Source organism: Planococcus citri, chromosome 5 (assembly GCF_950023065.1).
Source record: "Planococcus citri chromosome 5, ihPlaCitr1.1, whole genome shotgun sequence".
Lineage (NCBI taxonomy): Eukaryota > Metazoa > Arthropoda > Insecta > Hemiptera > Pseudococcidae > Planococcus > Planococcus citri.
The window spans coordinates 39,757,291-39,777,824 of NC_088681.1; the positions used below are offsets into that span (position 1 = coordinate 39,757,291).

The 20,534-nt window shown below is 32.8% G+C and overlaps 2 protein-coding genes across 6 annotated transcripts; one reads left to right on the top strand and one right to left on the bottom strand.

Moving 5' to 3' along the window:
* Window positions 1-1,048: 1,048 nt before the first annotated feature.
* Pten (phosphatase and tensin-like protein) lies at window positions 1,049-20,301 on the bottom strand. Of its 4 annotated transcripts, none has more exons than XM_065365810.1 (12): window positions 20,007-20,300; window positions 19,639-19,822; window positions 19,409-19,541; window positions 19,046-19,220; window positions 18,876-18,983; window positions 18,658-18,802; window positions 18,408-18,592; window positions 18,194-18,339; window positions 17,978-18,098; window positions 17,774-17,906; window positions 16,417-16,539; window positions 13,502-13,761 (listed from the first exon to the last, which is right to left on the bottom strand). In XM_065365810.1, the coding sequence occupies exons 2-11, from the start codon at window positions 19,817-19,819 to the stop codon at window positions 16,445-16,447; spliced, it is 1,422 nt and encodes a 473-aa protein (XP_065221882.1). In that variant the 5' UTR covers window positions 19,820-19,822; window positions 20,007-20,300; the 3' UTR covers window positions 13,502-13,761; window positions 16,417-16,444. The 4 variants fall into 4 exon arrangements, with proteins under 4 accessions (XP_065221881.1, XP_065221882.1, XP_065221883.1 ...); XM_065365811.1 differs by lacking the exon at window positions 16,417-16,539 and adding an exon at window positions 15,940-16,020 and having other exon boundaries at window positions 20,007-20,299; XM_065365809.1 differs by lacking the exons at window positions 13,502-13,761; window positions 16,417-16,539 and adding an exon at window positions 1,049-1,438 and having other exon boundaries at window positions 20,007-20,301.
* Window positions 1,944-10,730, top strand: LOC135846612 (uncharacterized). 2 transcript variants are annotated; one of them, XM_065365806.1, is made up of 20 exons: window positions 1,944-2,104; window positions 2,179-2,341; window positions 2,425-2,570; window positions 2,691-2,862; window positions 2,949-3,091; window positions 3,166-3,325; window positions 5,677-5,831; window positions 5,993-6,158; window positions 6,224-6,366; window positions 6,448-6,628; window positions 6,712-6,854; window positions 6,945-7,062; window positions 8,705-8,844; window positions 8,925-9,037; window positions 9,281-9,402; window positions 9,499-9,659; window positions 9,736-9,978; window positions 10,058-10,206; window positions 10,307-10,405; window positions 10,508-10,730. In XM_065365806.1, exons 1-20 carry the CDS (start codon window positions 2,029-2,031, stop codon window positions 10,622-10,624), a joined length of 2,910 nt encoding a protein of 969 aa, XP_065221878.1. In that variant the 5' UTR covers window positions 1,944-2,028; the 3' UTR covers window positions 10,625-10,730. The 2 variants fall into 2 exon arrangements, with proteins under 2 accessions (XP_065221878.1, XP_065221879.1); XM_065365807.1 differs by having other exon boundaries at window positions 2,182-2,341.
* Window positions 20,302-20,534: the final 233 nt, after the last annotated feature.

Genomic DNA, 20,534 nt, shown 5'->3' on the forward strand with positions numbered 1-20,534 from the left:
TTAAAATTGGATACCCGGTCAGTATCTAATTAAATTAACATTCAAATTTCTTCATCAGCTTGGATCCGATCAAATGATTTTTCAATTTTCGATCGATTTCTGTGACTCAAATATTAACGTAGTTTCTTCATTTCGGAGCCTTGCCACATTTTGGTTCGATTCGAGACCTTCTAGGAGGGGGGGGGAGGGGTTGCTGTCATTTTCTGAATTTGAAATTTCTGATAAAAGTATTTAAATCCAGAAAAATCCATTTTCAGCGTTAAAAATAATGTTTTTTACTGCAGGATTAGGTAATTTAAAATGTTTTTTAAATCGTAATCTTTCTCAAATAAAGAATGTTTTCAAATTGTCCATCAATGCGTTGGTTTCTTGAAGGAAATTGAGAGGCTGTTGGTGAAATGGAGTGCATTTGCATTCTCAACACCCCAGAAAATCTGTCAAACGATGTCACATGAACAATTTGACATTGGGCCAGTTTTCTCTGATCTGTCGCCTGGGCCCTAATTTTTAAATCCCTCACTGACCATTTTATCAATAATTTCACGCTTGGTGTGACTTCATTTCAGCAAGAACATTTCACTAGAGCTTTGCTTGAATTTCCATGGTATGAACGACACGTGCGATTTCAGAAATGCTACCTGATGACGCTGAAGCTTTGTCAGAAAGATGATCCATACACCGTTTGGGGTTTGTACGAAGTGAATTTGAAACTTTTCGCAGCCAACGTGAATCGATTGTATTCAGTGGTAAATTTAGTCTTACTAAAATATAAATAGTAAAATAAAATAAAAATACTGAATTTTTTGTGCTTATACCTATCACAATACCTTACAATAAACGACCCACATGGAACACGCCCTGTTCACTGAAATTACTTTTCAAGGGGAAGGGAGAAGAGAGGATCTTCACAACTTGATAATATTTACTATAACAAGGATTGAAACCAACACATGATTTAAAAAACCATTTTTTTGGCCATGTTTCAATTTAGATAGAAAGTAAAATATTAATAAAAACAATGAACTGGCCAATCGTACGAAAAAATTTATTCTTTTTCTCAAATTTCACAAACTCAACTTCCTTCAAAAATAAATAATCAGTTAAAAAATAAAATAAATAAGATAGTATTACCTGCAAACAGTAATGTCTTTCTTTTAAAACACGAATACACTCCATAAATACAACATAATTACGATGAAAAGAAATTGTATAAATTTCAATTTACATAACCGACCCACAACCACTTCAACCGCACAACCTAAACTCCATAAGAAGAAATTCAATCAACTTGATCATCCGGATCATCAAGATTTGATGATACACGAACAAAACTTTCTACATAAAAGTCTTACACCAACGGGCAAAAATGAAAGAAAAAACGTCGACCTGATTTTCTTGAACATGATCCTTTGGTGTTCCCTCTTTTCAAGGCATTTACCTGCAAAACATTTTTACTGGAATAAGACGACTTCATACGCAGATTTTTTTGCGATATTCGCACTTGACAACAATTTTTTTTTTGTTTCATACACATGCCGTTAGAAAACTCCAATGACCTCAAAACACATGGAATTCACTCACAGAACAATTTTTTTTTAACACACCCATGCTGTTAGAACACTCAATGAATTCAAGCGTCAGAAAATTCGCACACAGGTCCATTTTTCCAAATTTTACACACATGTTGTTAGTAAAAACCCAATGACCTGAAAATACACGCAGTGTTCACATCACTTTTAAAAAAATAAATCAATAAAAAAAATCTTTTCAATTACGCAGGCACATGTGAAACAAAAAACCCCGATATTTATCATATTATTTATTTTGCACGTTTTACTCAGGGCAAATAGTGATCTTGACTACAATAAATTTGTAGAAATCCATTAATAACTAGTTTTACACGTTTGCTGACGCGAGTACCTAATCACGAATAATTTTAATAGCTAGAGTGGGAGATGAAGGTAAATCCGATAATTGATTTTTTTACTCTTCGATCGGTTAATTTGTTGATGATATGTTGAAAAGCTCATGTGTTTTGGTGAAAATTACAGTATGTTACTTCATATGATTGTTGTTCTAGCCTCATTCGTCTTTTTGGAGAAAGGTAGGTAATACCGTCATTATTATTTAATGATAATGTTACAACGCAAAATTCATTAATACAACCTTGAAAATCAGCAGACGTCGAGGCTGCCAAAAAATATAACTATGCAGGTTGCTACGAAACCACAGACAGATCCAGAATATTGTATCAACATGTTAAAAAATTGGATAAATTGACGCCAAGAACGTGTGTAGATTGGTGTCATTCAATGCAATCAGCCTATGCTGGATTACAAAAGTAAAATTTATTGAATTTAGTGTAGTAATGTATAATAAATTGTACATATTTCACTCATAAAAATATGTAATTATGATCTTCAGGAATGAATGTCGTTGTGATCAATACCAACCACCTGAAATAATCAGAAGAAGTTTCAGAGATTGTGGTCATCTTTGTCCAGGAGACAGAAATTCCAGATGTGGAGGGGGAGATCATAAAATTTCAATTTACGAAACTGGCATAACTAGTGAGTCAATTTTTCAAACGAATCGAACAAAATCGAAAATTAATCCAACTGGAAATCAATGTTCTCAAAAATTATGTACGAGTATAATCTAAACTATTAATCAATGAATTTTTTAAACAGCATCAGGCGATGACGCCATTCCAGCCAGAGCATATTTAGGATGCTACCCAGATGATGATACAGATAATCGAATATTAAAAGGTTCTAATTACGAATTTTCCGATAATACGCCTTCCAAATGCCATAAACTCTGCTATCGACTGGGATTCAGATTTTTTGGATTGATTAATGTGTGAGAAATTCAAATAGGTATCTGGAATAATTAGATGTAAACTAGAGCTAATACGTAAGTACGAAAAAATTGAAAAAATATTTCAGAAAATACTGCATTTGCGGCGACACCCCACCATCTAAAGGGAACGCTATTCCAGGGGAGAATTGTCAGTCTATTTGTAACGGAGATGAAAATAAATACTGCGGAGGGGATCAGAAGCTTAGCTTATACGCAACGGGAATCAATAGTGAGTAAAAGTAAGGGGTAAATGAAAATATAAGCAGCTGCAAAAGAATTCGATATTTTCCTATTATTTCACAGATATTCCGGAATTTGGCAGATATTTGGGATGTTACGATAATTCAAAGCTTAAAGATATCAAAGCAGATATCACGCTCAATTTGACATTGACAAACTCGCAAGGAAGATGTTTCAATATTTGCGATCAGAAAGGATTCAAATACGCCGGAGTTCAAAAAGGGTAATTATAATTTAAATTCGTTGAATTTTCCACAATATTGTCAACTTTTTCTTTAAAAAAATCTGCCCCTCGGAAAATTTTCAATTCAAGATCAGTCTTTTCAGCCAAAAATGAATTTTATAAACTTGAAACCCCTGGTAGGAAGAAAAGGGGAAAAAGTGGAATAGAAGGAAGAGAGGTGGAGCAGCAACCCTCGCCCTTCGATGGCTCATTGAAATTGAGTTTTTTAAGATAAAAATTATTATTATCAAAATTTTAAATTGACTTTGTAGGAACGAAAATTACATTGATATAGAGCGCAGGGCTCGTGCTCGCCCCTCCCCCCTCAAAAAAATAACTTCAGAAATTTTAAAAAACGAAAAAGTAACCAAAAAAGTGACAAAATGTGAGCATAATATTTTAAAGCAGAAAAAAGTCACAAAAAACAAAATAATTATTACAAATTAAAAGTGAAAATTTTTGCAATTCTGCCAAAAAAAATGTCGATATTTTTGGCAAAAAGCGAGACTTTGACGATTTTAGCAAAAGAAAGGGCATTTTATTGACAGTTTCTGGGAAAAAAACAAGACCTGTAGACAATTCTTGGATAAAGGTGAAACTTTTTGGATTTTTTAGCAAAAAATCACAACATTACGAATTTTTGTCAATTTTTTAAAAAAGCGAAATTTTTAGGCAAAAAGCCAAATTTTGACTATTTTATAGCAAAACAACGTAGCAATTTTTGGGAATTATTCAAGAAAAATTATATTTTTTCACAATTTTTTTTGAAGAAACGAAACTGTTTTGCAACTTTTTGTTGGAAAAAAAACTTTTGGGCGTTTTTGGAAATATCCAGTAAAAAAGCGTACTTACCTAAACCTAATTTCTATAAGAAGTGAAATTTTGTGTCAATTTTTGGTAAAGAACAATACCTACTTTTACAATTTTAGTGAAAAGCAGAACTTTTTCGAAACTATTGACAACAATAAATTATACCGAACTTTTCTGCAATTTTGTCGAAAAAGTGAAACTTCAGATAATTTTTGGGTAAAAATTGAGACTTTTTGTAATTTTTTGCGAAAAAGCGAGAATTTCAAGCACGAAACAACCCTTCGGAAATTTCGACAAATTGCGAGAAATTTTTTATAATGTTTGTCTAAACGCGAGACTTGGAAAATTTTAGCAAAGGGCAATGATCCGTCAAATTTTGACTAAGAAAGGTTTTCATGAAAAAAATGGCACAGAATAAGATCTGAGAGAAGCATGGAGGGTGAAAAAGATTTTTATGAACATTTGGAACAAGTTTTCATCCGAAACTAGAATTTAAATAGATAAGGTGCACCGGGGTAAGTCCGAATGGGTTTTTCACTATTTCAACTGTGACTGGCTGTTACTCTCCTACAAATGAACCAATATGGCTCAAATTGATTATGTAGGTTCCCATAAGGGTTCTTTACTCATGGTAAAAATTTGAGCGCGATAGACACAGTAGCTTTCGCTCAGTGGAATAAAATATAAAGTGTTCGGATTTGGAACAGGCTCCACTTTTCGGACGTGTGGTTCAAAAACAGAGCGTCCTACGAAAATTGCATGTTAACAAAATTGTAGAGAATTTAATTCTTTTTGAGAATACTCTCATCAGATTTTCACTAGGACGTACGGTTCGTCCGGTACATGCAAAAAACTAAAAGATAGAAAATCTGTATTTGAAAACAAATTCAAAACAACAACAAAATACAATTAAAACAAAAACATGTGAAATGGAACTGAATTCCAAAAATATTCATGTTTGTGGTGAAGAAGGGGTAGTACCCTCAAGTCACTGCTGGGTAGCGCTTCGGAATGCGCAAACCTCTAGGCACTAGAGCAGGAATTCGGACTTACCCCGGTGCACCTCAACCTAAATAACATGCCTGTGATGAGAATTGCTAATCTTGAGATTTTAGGCGCAATTAATACTTTTCAATTTCAAGTGAACACAAGAGCACATGATTCCTCTAAGAGTAGGAATTCTTCAAAATAACAAGGAACAATTTTCAACGGAGGGACCAGGGGCAAGAGAGGGGCACATCATCCCTTTAAATTTTGCAAAATCGATTTTCAAATACAGAGAAATTAGATACCTACATATGTAAAATTAATTACGTAGAATGCAGACTTCCTCAAGAGTTAAATTGCAAAAATGAGATTTTATTGTGACAGGGAAACGTAAAATGTACACAGGGAAATTTGGATTTTTAAATCCTTTGAGCATATTATTCTTCCATTCGCTTTTATTCTGAGTGAGATCTCAATCTCATTTTTAAACTGCAATTGCCAGTCATGTCAAATGTATTACAGAGCAAACTTTGGTAAATTTATGTACTTCGCAGAACATTATGCATGTGTTTAAACAAAGCACCATCTCTCTCATTCGAAGACTACGATGAAGAATGCGATGACACAAAGTACGCATGTCGTGGTGAACTCACAGACGAATATTGTGGCAGCGCTAATACAATGAAAGTATTCAGAACTCGACGTACAGGTAAGAACGAAAAATTTGAACTCATATTCAAAGAGACATCGATCAAAGAGAAGTTTAAAAAATTCGCCACAAATTAGGATTTTTGAAATCGTTTTTAAAAATGAAGCCTTCAAACACCATATTAGATATAAGTTTTAATTGATACAAATGAAAATTTTCAGACGAAGTTCAACTTATCGAAGTCGATTATCAAGGTTGCTACATAGATCAAAAAAATTACCCCACTCTAGATGGCATCAAAGAAAAATTTGAAAAAACCTTAACTCCGCAAGTATGCATCGAAACCTGCAAATTTAAAGGTTACGCCTTTTCCGGAGTCGAGTCTGGGTAAGCACACTTTACGCGAGATGATTCGTCAACACATTTTCAATAATAATTGTTGGAAATTTCAGCAAAGAATGTTACTGCAGTCATTCATATCCAACAATTTATGCAAAAGCAGAAGAAAGAGAGTGCAATATGCCTTGCAGTGGAAGCCGAAATAATAGTTGTGGAGGACTGCTCAGGATAGCAGTATACGATACCGGTATACCTCGTGAGTATCAAAGAGCAGAAATTTACAAAATTAAATTAATAATCAATAAGAAGTCTGTAACAGAATATTCATTTTCAACAGACCCTCAAGCTTTAGTCGATAAATATTACATAGGCTGTTACAAAGATGACGTTCCAGGATCCAAATTACTGGAAGGGACCACTGAAAACATGGAAGGTTACCTATCCCCGATTGTTTGTTACAAACAATGCTTGTTGACTGGATTCTTATTCTTTGGGTTGACTATAACTAGCGATGAAACGTAAGAGAAGAACAATTCATCAAAAGTACAAGAATTTCTTTTCAAGATCATTCAATACATTCATGTTCCATTTTTATGTTTAGTGAAAAGTGCCTATGTAGCGATAAAAATCCACTAAAAAGTCTGTTGACCGATGACAAAGAATGCCAGAGAAAATGTACCGGTGACTCGAACAAAGTTTGTGGAGATGCTTGGAGAGTTGCCACATACAGAACAGGATTATCAGGTGACTAATTCAAGTCCCTTTTTTAGAACATGAAACTATTGCTTACCTAATCAATGTTTCATGAAATGATTTAAAATTTCAAATTAATAGACGTGCAGTCCAAATACACTTACAAAGGGTGCTATGAAAATGACGAATATGTTCTGATTGACAGAGAAATAGATCAATCGGATACATTAACTCCTAGAAGATGTTACAGACTACAGTGGTGTGCGAATTATTAGACTAGCGCAATTTTTTGCTACTGCATAAACAGATTTTTGGGGAAATACGTACTATTTAATGAATTTAACTGATTTTGAATTTTTTATACCATATCATTGACCACAAGGAACACTTTTTTTTGGTTTGGAAGCATTCATTTACTTTTAAAAAAAATTTTCGAGTTGTAAAATGAAATTTCACCAATTAGGAAAACATCAGTTTTTCAGTAATAAATAATTATAAATTTCTAAATCTGGAAGCAATTAAACATGGATTCCGATTAAATGGACATCTATGGACCTTAGCCGATGCTGATTGGCCATTGGTTTTCAAAATGAAGCTGTATTTTCGAAATGCGCCATTTTTCATACTGGAATTTAGAGTTACAGAAAAGTCAAAAAAACATGTTTTTCCGTTGCTGATTTCTCAATTTCAACCAAAATTCAATAAATGGGACACCAAAATGACCGGAATTTAGTTGCGGATCTCCTCCCGTTGACAGAATTTTGCTATCTCATTTTGCTCTCGCAAAATTCGCAAAAGAATCTTGAAAAATGAGATTTTAAAAATGCACAAAAAACGACGTTTTTCAAGCTACTTCTGCTCGTGGAAGGAAAACGCGAATACCAATCGTTTCGCTCTAACCGCCATTCGATTCCTCATAAAATTTACTTTCAGAATCAACTCCTGAAAAAATGTATTGCGATAATTTGCGAGGTTTTAATAATTTCTTTTTTCTCAAGATCGCCTTATATGCGATTTTTGCTGCATGAGCGAGTTTGTGAATAAAGAAATTATTAAAACCTCGCAAATTATCGCAACACATTTTTTCAGGAGTTGATTCTGAAAGTAAATTTTATGAGGAATCGAATGGCGGTTAGAGCGAAACGATTGGTATTCGCGTTTTCCTTCCACGAGCAGAAGTAGCTTGAAAAACGTCGTTTTTTGTGCATTTTTAAAATCTCATTTTTCAAGATTCTTTTGCGAATTTTGCGAGAGCAAAATGAGATAGCAAAATTCTGTCAACGGGAGGAGATCTGCAACTAAATTCCGGTCATTTTGGTGTCCCATTTATTGAATTTTGGTTGAAATTGAGAAATCAGCAACGGAAAAACATGTTTTTTTGACTTTTCTGTAACTCTAAATTCCAGTATGAAAAATGGCGCATTTCGAAAATACAGCTTCGTTTTGAAAACCAATGGCCAATCAGCATCGGCTAAGGTCCATAGATGTCCATTTAATCGGAATCCATGTTTAATTGCTTCCAGATTTAGAAATTTATAATTATTTATTACTGAAAAACTGATGTTTTCCTAATTGGTGAAATTTCATTTTACAACTCGAAAATTTTTTTTAAAAGTAAATGAATGCTTCCAAACCAAAAAAAAGTGTTCCTTGTGGTCAATGATATGGTATAAAAAATTCAAAATCAGTTAAATTCATTAAATAGTACGTATTTCCCCAAAAATCTGTTTATGCAGTAGCAAAAAATTGCGCTAGTCTAATAATTCGCACACCACTGTATGTGATATGCTAGGATTTGTGTACTTTGGCGTAGAACGAGGGTAAGTACGATTATATTAAAAATAAACAAAATTAACCCTCAACGAAAATTATTCACCAAATAAATAGGTATTTAATTGCAGGAGATTTTGTCGCTGTGGAAATGATTTTGCTAGTGATCGAACACCTGATGGTGAAGAAAAGTGTAATATTAGTTGTCCTGGTAATTCCTCCGAGACTTGTGGTGGACATAAAAAGTACATACAAGTTTATCAAATTATAAGTGAGTTGTTTTCAAAGCCTGATACATACCTGCACGTTGTTTCCATACTCGAGCTTTAAAATGAAAACATTTTCCATCAGGTAATATCGAAGAAACCAAAGTAGGATTATCAAAAGAAGCCATTTTTACAGAAAATTTCAATACTTTGGATACTTCAGTTTGGTCTTACACCGTTAAAATAGCAAATGAACCGGTAATTTGGAAGACTTTTTACATCTCATAAGAGTGAATCAAAAATCAGGTCGCAGAAGTTCAACAAAAATGGCGAATGAACGAACTTTTCGGTCACTCAGCTGGAATTTCTTGTTGCTTTTGCAATAGCTTCTTTATTTTTGAGTTTTGAATTTATTGGACGCTGTGGCGTGATTTTTTTATTCTCATCATTGCCAACGTTTCTCTGGAATAAATTTCCCTCTACCATTTTGTTATCATACAGAATTATGAATTCGTCACTTACGAGAGATCACCTGCAGTAGTTTTTTTGAAAGGAGGTAAATTATTCATAAAGCCAAAAATACAATCTGATGAATACGTTCAAAGTTCAATTACGTTACAAAAGTGAGTTGGAAATTTTCAACACAGAAAAAATCCAGCAACAGGAGAAAGAATTATTACTACCTACCTATTAATCATTTTGTTTCGTTTTCCAAACAGCTGTACAGGAAAACCAATAGAATGTACGAGAAAAGCACAAGGTTACCAAATACTGCCACCTATTCAATCGGGACAACTGACCACGAAAAATAAATTTTCATTCCGATATGGAAAAGTTGAAATTCGAGCAAAGCTGCCAATTGGTGACTGGATAGTTCCAGGTAATACACATAGCTGATTTAAATCACACCCAGAAAATGACCAGTTGATCACCACACAGATGATTTTTGTTCTCAGAAATTTGGCTCGCGCCAACAAAATACGAATATGGTGACTCTTATCAATCTGGTCAAATCCGTATCGCGATGGTTCGAGGTAACAAGGACTTGAATTGTTTCGATAATCACTACGGTCATAAACGTCTCGAAATGGGGGTTTACATAAGCGATGAATCGGAAGTAAGACGAAAAGTATTTTATAAAATGGCCACGGAGAGCTGGAGCAAAGCGTATCATAATTATACCGTCATTTGGACCCCAGGTAAATCGATATCTCGATTTGATCAAATCACCGAGTAAAAGTTCAAGAATAGCGAATGCCAATATTTTCTTGATTTCAGAAAAAATTTCATTTCAAGTAGATAGCGAAGAGATAGGAACGATTCAACCAGAATCTCATGAAACAATTCGCCAAATTGTTGGTTTATCTGAACATGCAGAACTCACCTACGCAAACGCGACTAATAAATTGGCTCCTTTTGATAAAGAAGTAAGAGGGAATCTGACTCAGATACTTTTTTCACTAAAAGAGTACAACCTTGCTTACTGCTTAGGCCCCTTCATAAAATAATTCATAATTTTCTTCGCAGTTTCACATTGCTTTGGGGATTTCTGTAGGAGGCATAACTGACTTTTACGATGATTGCATAGCAAATCCCAAGAAACCGTGGTCCAATACCTCGCCTAAGGTAAAGATTCTCTAAAATCAATGAATGAAATACATTGATTGAACATACGTAGACGTACATATTACGATACGATGGGAAATTCGAATGCTTTCATGTTTTCAGGCAATGCTGAATTTTTGGAAAGCCAAAGAACAATGGATACACACGTGGACAGGCAATAATTCAGCTTTACAAATCGAACACGTCATAGTTCGACCACTTTCAATCAAAACCTCGTGACTTTAATTATTTAATTAATTATGCTCCACTAATTAGGCAAAATGAACTAATGTAAATAAGTGGAGCAAATTTTGTAGAAAATTCAATAAAAAATTTCAGAACTTTATGCATGGATTTTTGTAAGCAGGAACATATTTTGAAAAAAAACAAGGTACCAACAGAAAATGAAAAATTCAAAAATGATCCAAAAATATTTCTTTTGAAATGTCACAAAATTGAGGTGTTTTTTTTTTTTAAAGATAGCCCTATTCTAACTATAAACTCTTGAACAACATCTTTAAAAAAAGAATAAAAAATAATTTTGAAAAAAAAAAACAAAGAGAACTTGAAAACCTAAAAAAAAATAAAATATCAAAATATGTCAATAAAAATCGAGTGAATTTTTTCAATTATTGAATTTCTTGACATAATTAAATTTTCAGCTGGCAAACTTCATGGCAACGCCTCCTGGACAGATTCAAGTTCGCTGGAAAAAATCCAACTTTTGCTGGAGTCTCCAGATCGACTGGAAAATGGTCGAAATCAATTCAGGAGGTTGATTTTAACATACAAATAAAATTTTAGATTTTTATCTCGTGAGTTATGATTTTTATGAACACTCTACCAGTTATGAGTAAATAGACTATTTTGGCCATTTTCAAAAATTCTTCAAAAAATCAGCTTTGACAGCTGAAAATTTGGTTCTGATCAGCGGGTGACATAAACTTTCAGTGAGCCGAATTCCAGCCAAATGGCAGATGACGATGATCTGACATGTCACCAAAGGTATGGACAAAAAAATTGCAAAACAAAAAAGCTCAAAATATCACTTTCAAGTTCACGTTTTAGCTCGATAAAAATCTGACTGATTCTAACCATTTTCAGGCAATGCTGAATTAAGTTCAAAAAGGTTAACATTTTTAATTTTTGTAGCTGATTTGAAAGTGGTTCAAGTGGGGGGAGGGATTTTCCCATCATATAAACAACTGACGATGAAAAATTGCCTGAAATTGAAAAAAAAACAACAAACAAACAAATCAAAGAAAAAATTTCTATTAATTTTTACTTTACCTATCAATAAAATAATGAAATTTTGAAGAAAAAAAAGTCAAAGAATCAACTTAAAAATTGCAGTAATTTTTCTAAAATTACAAAAAAAAATTGCAAAATTTGCGAGTATTGAAAAAGATTTAAAGTTGAAAAAAATTTAAACAATGAAAGTATTTTTTAAAGAAAAACAAAAAAAATATTTATATTTCTAAAAACGGGGATCGTAAAAAATTGGAATAGTGCGCTTCAGTTGAAATGTCAAAAAATTAAGGGATTTTTTTGGATTGAAAAAAAGATCGAAAAAATTCTACAAGCACAAAAAATCTGGTCAGTAAATACATCATCCTTTCAAAAGTAAACGTATTGAATTACGTGTCTCTGTTCTATCTATCAGAAGAAGTCCAATAAAATGTGAAAAAATTCATAACAACAGATTTTCCTCTTTCGAAGAAATACATTCTTCAATTTTTTATATTGATCGTAGACGCAAAAAGCATCTCTAATTTAACAGGGAATGGGTATTGGGCGAGAGAAAGAAATCCATCACAGTTCGTCATCGTATCCCACAACCCTTTCATCAAACCACGAACTTTTTTCCATCTGCCTTCCCCTCAACCACAAATAACACTCGTATTCACTAATAAATGTGAAAGAATTTTATTACAAGTACAATTCGTAATATATGATTTTTTTAAAAAAAAAACTACACGGTCGATCTATATCTTAGGAAAAAAAGAGAGAAAACTTTTTAGAAAAATTGGGAACAAAAACTTTATCGAAGTTGTAATACCAGATAACAATTTGTAATACACAATTTTCGTAAAAACTAACAGCTCTATAAAACGAGAAATAAATAAAATCATCTAACCTAATCTTTCCTTGTGGCTGGTTCGTCTTCTTCTCCAACTGAGATACAGTATAATTTGTTCGAATTCGAATTGCTACATTACTACAGAGGTACGCTTAAGTTAATTTCGAAATACGAGTAATTAACATACACCTATTAAAAATCGCAGAACCACTGCGGTTTGGCAATCTTGGACGTTCGACTATCGTTTTTTCATCGATAAAGTTTTCCTTCCGAAAGGCTCGCGTAGGGTATTCATTTCACTCTTAAAATAAACAAGGGGAGAAAAGGGAAGAGGGAACAATAATAAACATTCAAAAAGTACACGATCTGATTTCTTTTTTTTTTCTTTTTTCAATGATCGAAGCGTGAACGAATTTCATTTCAATTGAAACCGACGAAAAAATTGATTATAAATTATTTATTGTGATGCTATCGTAAATTATAAATAATCATTTTTACATTAATTTTTATCAACTTTGCTTGGCTTGTTCGAAAACAGAACACTTGTCACGCACAGAAACTGATTGTCATCGACGCTTTGTCATTGGATTAAAATGTACAAAGCTCACGTTCTTTTGGATGAAATTCGTTCATGCTTTTTTTCTCTCAAAGTTTATACGTAATTTAAAAATTCGCCCAAGAAGTTTTTGAAGTAAGAAGATGGGTCAGTTTTCAACTCATCTACATCTGAGTAATAATACTTCTAAGGCGAATTCATTTCCTACACTTGTATTTCTCTTTTTCCTGAGAGGGGAAGAGGGGGGCCTTTTTTTTCGAAGAGATATTTACATGAATAAATACACAGCGCGAAATATACCTACATAAATATATCGTCTACGAATACACACATTTTTATTTGGTACTATTGCGCGAATTTCTCAATGGAAGAGGAGAAAAAGGGAAGGATAAAATTTGTCGCATGTTTTACTCGACAAGAAGGGAAAAAAACACAACAAGAAAAATAAACAAGCAATACTAAACGTATAATGATTTTCTGTAAAAAAAAAAAAAAAAGGAAAAGAAAAAAATCGAAGACGATAAACACTACCATTCACACTGCGTACACAATACACATGTCGTGTACAAAACAAACGTATTTGTATATGAAATAAAATACACATACAATCACACAAAAACACGTACAATAATGATACGCGTATAATGATAAGGATGAGATCATAAGAATTTTGTGAAAATAAAAATTAGTCCATAAGTCAAAATCTTCAATGCTGCTTTTCTCGTACAAAATATTCTCAACCTAAAAAACGAATAAAAAAATCCATAAAAAACCCTATATAAATCAAAAAACTATTGTTAAAGAAAAACTAACAGTTAAAATATTCATCTACATTTCTACAGCCCTTGCACATCAATTCTTTGGATTTACCGGTTAGCGAATTTAAATTAAAGATTTTAATCTTAAATTGAACTTTTTAGAGATTCTGTTGCGTGTATGTTGTCCAAATGGGAAAATATGGAATGGCAGACAAGTGAGTCTTTTGAATAATTCATGGAAAAAGTGACACTATAAAATTTTTTGAAAAAAAATAACAATTTTTAGTAATTTTGTTAAAAATTGATATTTTTTGACAAAAAGCAGACTTTATGACAGTGGGAATTCTTGACAAATTTCGCTAAAAAGCCAGAATTCATGTTAAAAAGCAAAACTTATACGTACAATGGGCCAAAAAATTATATAACTTCGCAATTATCTCCGCAAAAGGAGACAGTTTGGTGGTTTTTGGCAATTATAAATGAAAAAGCGAGAAAACATTTTTCAGTTGCTAAAAAAGTTGAATTTTTGGAAATTTTTGGCAAAACATTTTTTTTGTAAGAAATTTCACTGAACAAAAAAATGAAATTTCTGTCAATTTTTGAAAAAACGAAAATATTAGACAGTTTTTGGCGAAAAGCAAGATTTTTTTGGCAATTATCAACATTCGCAATCTTTGTCCAAAAAGCGAGTTTTTTTTTACAACATAACGGTTAAAAAGCGAGAATTTTTGGATTTTTTCGGCTAAATAAAAAGCAAGATTTTGACTTTTTTTTTCGTTTTTGAAAAAAAGCGACAATTTTAAGCAAAAAATGAGACTTAAATTTGCCTCATTAAACACCGGAATCTGAAAAATTACTTTAATCGCCAATAATTACGCAATATTTTACGATAAATTGCCTTCATCAATTTTATAAAAGCAGAAAAATGTTTAGATTAACATCAAAATTGATCACTAGGATCAGTAACTTTTCTCACCAGCTACGAAATCAACTGATTGAAAATTTTGATATAAAATTAATCACAAATAATCTATCTTTACGTTACAATTAATTAGGTACTTGGTAAATCAATATAAATGATAAATGAATACTGAAACAATATCAATATTTATGTATTTTTAATACCTATGCAAACATCACTACGTGACTTTTAGTGATTTCCAACGAATGCAAATTTAAAAAAAAAAGCAGTGTAACTGAAAACAGTGCACCCCACACAAGAAAAAAAAATTCAATAAAAATAAACAAAATGCGACGCGATCACCGGGATTAAAAATGGGGATGAAATTTGTCAATAAATGCGGTATCTTTTTAGCAAAAATCACAAATGAACACACAGCATAATGATATGTCGAATATGCACTCCAAATTCCACAAAAACAAAATTAATTTTGATACACTACTCAAAAATCTAATTATTATAAAATAATCCTATTATAAAACGAAACGAAAAAAAAATAATAAACAATAATTAGCTTAAGCCAATGCTGAAGCAAATCAATTAGACAGTAGTTAGTCGGCGGTAAATCATTATTATCCACAAATGAGAGAGAAATAAAGGTTATTATGTTAAACAGCGAAATTAAACATTGAAACGACACATTGAGTTAATTTGAATTTTTCAACGCAGAAATTGACCATTTCTGCAATACTTACTGCAATTTAAACCACAAACATAGCAAAAAAAAAGTACAAAAATGAATTAAAATTTTTTCAGATCAATATTTTTCCTCTAGAACTAGTTTTTCATTTTTTTTTTAAAGCAACATTTGTTTTTTCTATGGATTTCTTTTTTTTAGTAAAAAAAAAAATTTTTCAAAACACGAATCTGAAGAAATTATTCTACTTTTTCCTCCCTGAAGATTCGACGTTAATCCAGACATGAACACTCGTTAATTGAATACCAAACTATTTCAAAAATTATTAAAATCTTGCTTCAGAATACGACACTTACAAAACTTCTTCAAAATTCACTCAATTTGAAACTTATAAACACTCGATAAACTGAAACTCATAATTTAAATACTACAACTTCCTATACATCTACATTGCAACATCAGCGTCGTACTCTTCGATTAAACAATAAGCTTACGTACAAATTTACGAAAATAAAACAACAAGAAAAAAAATAATTGAAAAAAAAAATGAGAATCCAACGTACATTAAAAATTACTAAGTCAAAACACTCTTAGAGATGAATTTACAAAATGACGATTCTTTATTCATAAATAAGTCGATTCGCCTGCAAGAAACAAATGACGAAAAATTTAACGAAAAGATCACTACCATCGTCAGAAAACTTAATCAATGAATCAGCATCCATATCGCAATTTCAAATTACGCAAATTATACAAATTCAAGCAACTACATAAATACATCACCGTGAAAAAGAGATGTGAGAAAATGAAGAAAATCGCTGAGCAATAGAAAAAAACTAAACGACCTTACCAAACAACCTTAACTTATTTTATCACCAAGATGAGCAGACAGTTAGGTTCCCCTTATCATCATATCGTTATATTTCACATGCTTTACCACGTTAATTATTATTATCGAGGTTTTTTATTTACAAAAATGCAAGTGCGATTAAATAATGAAAAAAAAAAGAACTGATAGAAAAAGAAAAAAGAAAGTTTACCATTGATATGGAGAAAAATTATCAATTGTCACAGCCTAAGAGCTTGCTCGGTCGCATCAGCTTCCGGATCCTCATGCAGTAGCTGATAATCTCCTACCCCTAAGACCTCAACAGGCTCGCCAACTGCGGCAAAATAATGTAAAATTTCAATATTGTTTTCCATTTAATTGGACGATTAGTTGATTTAGTCTAATAAAAATTAACTATGGTTGCACTAATAGAAATTTACCTCGATTCATCGACGACCTTAGTACCTAGGAGCGTTTATAGAATTCTCAAAAAGTGATGAAATTATTCATTTACCATAAAGCCAAGGTGCATAACACTTAAATATTGGATAAAAACAAATGACTCCTAAATTACGTGAATTTAACACAAAAGAAACAAGCTTTGGGAAATGAAAAAAAAAATCTCGAATACAAAGTAAGTAAGGAAAATAACAAGAGTGCTAGAAATCTTCTACTTTCGACAAAAAATTAAGGAATAAAATCAAATATATAAAAACGTTGACATAAGTTTATACTTCAAATGCCTACTAAAAAATCCAACGAATTCACGAAGAAAATAAAATTCCATCTGAATTTGAAAGCACATCTCTCTTTCTTTTCTCCTACAGTAATTTTTCGAGCATCAAAAAGTATTCAAAACTGGTAAACTTTCAAGTCTTTACAGAAGTCAACCTAACAAGAATAAAAATTACAAACTTTCTTTTTTTTCCCCTCTTCCCCTTTCAAGGAATAAAACATTTCTTTTTCAAGTATTGAGTTGAGAAAAAAAATACCACAACTTTGCTGACGAAATCACCAAAAATCAGAATGAATTTTAAAATTAAATATAATTTACAACTACATTTATTCAGGTAATAATTTTAAAATCTTCAATTTAATTTTCGCAAAACGAACGAATAGAAAACAAAAAAATTCATAAATTTCGAAAACAAACGCAAAATGAAATACTAATTTGAATTCAGACATACTTACCTGTTATAATGAACTTAATCTTCTACAGAGCAAATTAGAACTAGAATTTCGGATGAAATTGATACAACAAAATTTATAAACACTAAGGCTCACTTTAGCATTTACAAATGCTCTTGACAAAACAACAAGAACCCCCAATCATACAAAAATCAAATTCACGGAATACAATTCGACGTTTACATAACAAGCCAATACATTTCATCGGAATTTCCCCAGACCCAGAACGAGTTTACTTAGCCAACAACATTGAAAACACTGTGTTACCTTTGAAATGACGAAATCCTCCACCGAAGGTTTACAGAGACCTTTGTGAAGTGAATAAGCGAGGCGTTCATGCAACTAGAAGCGCTATACATGCAATTTTTATTGAAGCCTACCTGATTCCCAAGCTTCCTCTTCATCTTCGGCGACAGAAGATTCGGTGCTAGACTCCGCTTCTGAAGATTCACTCGCCTCCACTTCGACGCCCAACTGTTTATCTTTCGGAAGATTTTCAAGTATCAAAGATACCTAAAATTGCATAAATTAACGAGTTAAGAATAAATTGACTTTAAAGGAATGAAAGTAAGCTAATATTTTACTTGAAAATCGGCGCTGAATATTTTATTCTGTTTGTCCTTGTGCGCATCATCGATTTCATTTTTGTCGATCTTCAGCACGACCAATTTCGAATTCGATTCAACTTCGCCGACTGAATGCGCTCTGCAAGAACATACGTAATACGCAAAAATTATCACCGTAATCAATATTGAACATACGAGTAATACCATTAGCTACACATATGTACAGGTACTCACCTCGGTTTATTGTTAACTTGGGAATCATCGTAGCTGTACTGTTCCGACATATAGGATTTTCTTTGATCATTCGAATGATCTTGGAGGTCAGGCGACAGGATTTCCCGAACAAAGAAAGTGTTAAACCAAAAATGGAATAACTTTTCCTAAAATTAATGAATCATTTAGTCAAAAAATTACATCGCAAAGATCCAATCGATCAAATATCGCTTACTTTTTTGAGTTTACACTTGAAGAATTCGATTTTAACATCACCCTGCACAGCAACATCGGTCAGCAGAGGTACTCGGAAGCTAGACTGTCCTTTTTTGACATCGTAAGTGATCGACGTGTGGAGTTTCTTCACTTTCAGGGTGAACTCACCGACTCGTTTACACTCCGAAATTACGAACATGACGCCTGCACATAGAGACGAGTCACAAAATGCTTTGAAAATCTTGAGAGTAATTTTACAATCTACTTACTGCCTTGTTGAGTAGCAAAAATAGACGGAACCGGTTCGAAACAGATTTCTCGTACAAATAGCTTGACCGGTCGGTATTCCATTCGATCTCTAACTAAAGACGCATAATAATTCACGTATCTTCTCTGACTCGGAATCGTTACACCCTTTTAAGAAATTAAATAAGGATTATTTCGAGTTGTACATATAAAACATCAACGATCTCAGTGCGCAGCTTACTTTCCGATCTGTTGTACGTTTCTGACCGTAAAAATTCAGTGCTTCCATAGCGTTCTGAAACTGTCCACTATGGAGCATATAGCAGCTCACCATTACGCCAGTTCGGCCCTACAACTCATTATAATTAGTATATTTTCAACTCACAGCCGGAGAATCTCTTCTGATCATACCTTTCCCGCTTTACAATGAACCACAGCCACATTCTTATGGTCTTTCGCGAGCCAGCTGGCAACATCTTCGCAAAACGGTTTAATCACTTCCATGCAAGGTGGATTATGGTCGTCGAACGGATAATTGGCGACTCGCTGATGAAATTTAGCAGTATCGTACTCTTTCTCTGCGCATCTGAAAGAATATCTCGATTAATCACACATCAAAAAGTACGGATTCGAAATTTCACACTAATCAAACTATATGGGACGAAATTATAATACGTATCATAGATTTTCAGAACAACCGAAACACATCGTTAGATCTCTCATGATTCATATACAGACAACCTAACGTAACACTATAACGTAATATCAACTTACAAGTTGTAAACTTTATAATGACCGTTATGTTTTTCGTCGAGAAACCTCGCCACTTCGTCGATATTGTTGCGATATACTCCTTCTAGTTTCTTCTCTGCTGGAAATCCCATCGCAATGAGATTATCTAGAATATCTGTAAAGAATCACATTAAGGAACGCATCTCTTTCATCAGTATACCAAACAAAGACAACTCCGACATCCGATACAAATTTTCGTTGAAAAAGGATACAAGTTAAGTCTAAATTGAATCCGTCTTTAATATATCTTTTTCTTTTCTGGCTAACCAGCTTTTTAATAGGGTTGGTTACGTTCATATTTGAGATGACTCTAGCCATCGCATTAATTGAATGAGATCTGGGGTGCTTGGCCAATTCAGGCCCTACAACAGCTTCTCTTTCGTTGTGGTCCATACACTGCGGGCAAAAGCAAATTATTTTATTGATTATTTATCGATTTTTTCCAACAAAGCAGATTACCTTACGAATTAGGTACGATACAACGGAGGTAACGCATGACTTGGCCCTAAGCAATACTTAAGCGAGCGTTATTCTCGCGGCAACTTAATCGTAAGTAATATTCAATACATGAAATACTCACCACACATAACTTAAACAAATTAAATAAATCTTACAACTAGTAAATTAGAATTATTGTTCAAGAAGTCGGCGTTGTAAGATGTTTTTTCTCTTGAAGAAAATGCCTGTTATACTGAAGTAGTAGACGTCGTATAAGATGATCATTCTTTTAACTTTTTTCACAATATTATAAAACAAAACTAGACATTTGTGTAAATTATTAATATAAAAACATTTAAAAATTTTAACAAAAAGAAATCGAGATCTATCTTTTCACCATAACCCGAATGAAACTTCATAAAAGAACTACAAAAGCCCCCCGAAGAAGCGCTAATAGAGAGCCTCCGCCATTTGTAAATACCACACTTATCCAATTCCTTGCACATTTCTCGTTGACCAATTAGAAATCGGAAACGCGTTACGTCATTTCATTTTATAACCAATCACATACTGGAACAGTAATTTTTCGATTTCCCCAGTCCCCTCCCACTGACAACTGGGATTCCGGATTTCGTAATTATAAATCAGGTAAAAATTTCAATTCTATTGC